General features: G+C 33.0%; 1 protein-coding gene across 1 annotated transcript; it reads right to left on the minus strand.

Moving 5' to 3' along the window:
• Positions 1-850: 850 nt before the first annotated feature.
• Positions 851-3394, minus strand: LOC141612475 (uncharacterized). The gene is made up of 2 exons (XM_074431267.1): positions 3103-3394; positions 851-2164 (listed from the first exon to the last, which is right to left on the minus strand). The coding sequence occupies exons 1-2, from the start codon at positions 3178-3180 to the stop codon at positions 950-952; spliced, it is 1293 nt and encodes a 430-aa protein (XP_074287368.1). The 5' UTR covers positions 3181-3394; the 3' UTR covers positions 851-949.
• Positions 3395-4756: the final 1362 nt, after the last annotated feature.

Below are 4756 nucleotides of genomic sequence, written 5' to 3' on the forward strand. Positions count from 1 at the left end.
TGCGGACAAAGATGTTGAATAATATGATCTCTCTTGGAAGATTTAAAATGTTTTTTTCTTTTTTCCTTCTCTTACAAGGAACAAGTGCTTCATCTTTAGCCTTGTCGTCTGCTCTCGACTCCTGAAAATCGACAAGTACAATAAAATCAAGTTAAGACGGATCTTAATACAATGAGATTCACAAGAAGAGAGATTCACATAACCAAACTCACCAAACATGGTAAACGTATGAATTGAGGGTTTTTCTTGGTCAATTCCATTGCCTTAGCTTGCCTTTGCTCTTCGTTTTTGCCTCGTTTTGAACTTGCTGCTGCTTTCTAAATATAATCAACTGAATGAACTATTTCTTATTTGTTTAGTATTATATATAAATAAGATAATATGTTAGTTTTGGAAACTATAAAAATAAATAAATCTATTTCCAAAAGATAGAATATGGCTTAATTTTTAGATTTGTATTTTAGTTAGAGTATAATATTTAAGATTTTTAGTTGACATTCTAATTTAATATTTCATATCTTATCTTTATTAATTCAGAAGACAATACTCAATGAGATTAAGCCACGTCATTTGTACAACTTTTTTTTTTTTGGAAATTTAGGTTATGGTGGGTCCCATTGGTGTGCAAAGAATTTATTTATTCAAATCGTCTGCCAATACAAACATGCGGCAATTTCCGTCTTAGAAAAAAATTTATGAAATAATTACAACAATCGGAATAAATGAAATTAATTGCATGTAGTCGGAATGAATTACATAATTACATAATTAATAATTAGATTATAATTAGATTATTATACTAGAAATGCAAATGAAAAAATTCATCAAAAAAACATTCATATCGACCTAAATACATACCCGTGCAAATTGCACGGGTTTAAAACTAGTTTATTTAAACCAACACAAATTTCAAAAATCTAATAATGAAAATAGTAAATACTCCGTAACATCATCTAAAAAAATATTTGTTGGACAAAAATGAGGGATCCGCTAGCAATTCATTGGTGAAAACCAAGTGTTTGCTTGGGGATGGAGGATTCGATGATTGCAACTGCGATTTCATGAAGTTGAAGGCCTTGAAGCTTTCTTTGGCCACATTATAGCGAATCACAATCAACTCGTCATTAACTCGACGATAAAACCACAAATCTCCTCTAAATAACCTAACCGGAGTAATAACCAAATTTGGATAAGAATCGAGCACGTAACCAAATTTGCTATATAGTTCTCCCACCTTGATACTGGCCAGTTCGGTCCACTGATCAGATTTTACGTCTGTCAATTTCCAAAACTTCCACGTGAATCGCATACCAGAAGTATAAATTAAGCCTATTCCACTTCCCATGCCAAGAACACACATCAGATGATGTCCTTGAACTAAGCTATTTGGCTTAGAAATTTGATAAATTGTTTCCGTATCAACATCCAAGGCTAAACCAAGGTCACTCTCCCAGCTCGACTTTGTAAGCCAATATACAAATCCTCCTAAACAGTGCGGACTGTCTAATATTAAACTCTTCATTGTCCAATTAACGTGTATACCTTCAAGATCGATAAATCTCCAAGCTTTATCAACGCCTATAGTAAATACCCTCATATGTACCTGTCGAGAAAATGTAACTTTCCCAGAAACATGCACCACTTTATAATTGCCAGAAGAATCAACTGCTAAACCTACACTTTCGGGAAAATTGCGCAAACCCACCAAGGGAGGCAGGCTGAATTTTACTTCAGTCACGAGATTAACGACATGTAATATTTCTTTGTCTGCCGAATCTGAAAGCAAGACTAAGGCATTATAACAACACAATATTTTGACAGGGGGCGCTGTTTGAACTTTTTTTACCTTCAATATATCCGTGTCTGCCTCAATATAATAGACCTGATATATAGGCCTAGAGCCGCAAGAGGGTAGAGAGGCTTGAATGAGGAAACCAGCAGCAGGAGATATTTGACGACGCACTCTAATAAAATCAGGGTCTCTAATTATTTCGAACCACTGCCTGCACACGTATCTCACAGCATCATGCAGGACATCAGCAGGAACGTGGATAAGGATGTTGAATATGATCTCTCTTGGAAGATATAGTGTGTGCCTTTCTTCTTTCCTCCTTTTATAAGGAATACGCGCTTGATCTTTAGCCTTTTCGTCTGCTGTCGACACCTGAAAAATTGACTGTTATAACAGAAGGAAGAAAGAACAAATAAACAACAATAAGAAACAAACGCACAGATTTACGTGGTTCACTAACAGTGTGTTAACTACGTCCACATGGCAAAAGGGAGAGAGATATATTGATATGTGAGGAGTTTCCAGATTAAAGATTCAGACGGTATGATATGCATGACTGCTAGGTAGAGGCTTATAGAGTTTATATATTACTCTCTAAGACCTAATACTGAATGACTTAATAACGGCCCAAGACCCCCACATAGTTGTTCGAAGCGGCGACTAACAGAATCAAGGCACAAACCCAACATTGACAAGTACAATAATAAAACCGAGTCAGACAAAAACTCAGTCAGATGATCCTGCACTGTAGGATGCCTGGTGCAACTTTCGACCTCAAAACTACGTTAAACCGACAAATCAAATCCCAAGAATGCCCTTAGACCTTACAAGATGCACAACATATAGAGCTATGCCTTTTACAGATGCATGTATCATTACATTTCAAATAATTTAAATCTACAATTCTACATATACACAGCCTAATTGCAGAAAGTATTCACACAATTCCGTTTTCACTTTTCGCTATATATTCACACAATGATTCGATTTTATGTTATGTCGGTTGTGAGAGCCATCACTACATAAGACGATCCTAAACAAAAATTGGTGTAAAACTAATAAATAAGGGAAGTTGGAAAGTGGTACAGATACAAGCCGCTAGAGAACTGATGACGTGGACCCATTCGACCCTAAATAGTTTGAAATGAACCTCGAAAATCTTATTAATTTGGTAAATAACCCTATTTAACCAAAAAAATTCTTGTTAGAGTCTCGTCTTGTGGATCAGTGTTACACAATATTACTGTAAAACCGTCTTAAAGAAATTAACTGAATACAATCGATGCATAGTAAATTCGTAATAATAATACCTGAGAAAAAGAAGATTGACGAGAGGCGTGGCGACCAAGTTTCCAGCGAGTCGGATATCGGTGACATGATAATTTCATTGCCGTGTTTTTGCGTTGTGTATTTGATTTTTTTGCTGATTTTTAAATCAATCAACTACTCCCATAAATACATCAAAACTTTGGAGAAACGCAGTCTCAATAAAAAATGAAGATGATAATCAATACTGCTCGAGCAAAAAAAAGGGGAATAAGGGGTAATAAATAGGAGAATTCTACTGTGTAGGTAGTAGGGCTCTCAATGAGTCGAATCAGCTACCAATCGTTGGTTGGCGCAGTGGTAGCATGGGGCTGCGCTTGGTAGGGAGGTCTGCGGATCGATCCCCCACAACTGCGATTGGGAGGGGTTTAAATACCGTAATCCTTGGACACGCCCCGAAATCCGGATTAATCGGCCCAATGTGGTTCGGATTACCGGATGGTTTAGACCAAAAAAAAAAAAATGAGTCGAATCCGCTCGGTCAAAGCTTGGCTTAAAATAGGTTAAAAATTGATTTCGAGCCGAGGTTGACAAAATCCAAACCGATTCCGAGCTTAGTAGAGTTAGGATTGGAAGCTCGTTTAGTTTGTTTTTAATTTTGGTATTTTATGATTGTTTTGGTTCTTAATCAATATATATAACTAAAGGAGGCTTTTTTTTTCTAATTATACTATTAGCATTAGAATTAGGAGATAATTAATTATTTACAATTTTTCTATTATAATTAGGAATATAATTTTCCTATTAGAAATGAGAATTAATTAATTATTTTAAAATTTTCCTATTAGAAATGGGAAATAAATTAACAATTTATTAAGGCTTTTTTTCCTAATTAAACTATTAGAATTAGGAGATAATAATTATTTAAAATTTTTCTGTTATAATTAGGAATATGATTTTCCTATTAGAAATGAAAATTAATTAATTATTTTACAATTTTATTATTAGAAAAAAGAAATAAATTAGTTATCTACTCCGTACAATTTATTAATACTAGAAAATTATTCATTAATATTTTTTTTCACTTTTTATTAAATTAGAAGGAAAAAAACCTTTGATATATTTATAATATCCAATTTTATGACAACTTCTGATTAAAAAAATGAGGTATTATGAGGCTAAAATGCTCTAGGCCGAAGTGGGTTGTCACTAATGTGCATGCATAATACGTACTACATGGAATTTACTCATGTAACCTATTAGAAATGGGAAATAAATTAACAATTTATTAAGGCTTTCTTTTCCTAATTAAACTATTAGAATTAGGAGATAATAATTATTTAAATTTTTTATATTATAATTAGGAATATGATTTTCCTATTAGAAATGAAAATTAATTAATTATTTTACAATTTTATTATTAGAAAAAAGAAATAAATTAGTTATCTACAATTTATTAATACTAGAAAATTATTCATTAATATTTTTTTTCACTTTTTATTAAATTAGAAGGAAAAAAACATTTGATATATTTATAATATCCAATTTTATGACAACTTCTGATTAAAAAAATGAGGTATTATGAGGCTAAAAGGCTCTAGGCCAAAGTGGGTTGTCACTAATGTGCATGCATAATACGTACTACATGGAATTTACTCATGTAAAGAGTAAAATGGACGCTGAAATATACCCCTATGT

Source organism: Silene latifolia, chromosome 11, assembly GCF_048544455.1.
Source record: "Silene latifolia isolate original U9 population chromosome 11, ASM4854445v1, whole genome shotgun sequence".
Lineage (NCBI taxonomy): Eukaryota > Viridiplantae > Streptophyta > Magnoliopsida > Caryophyllales > Caryophyllaceae > Silene > Silene latifolia.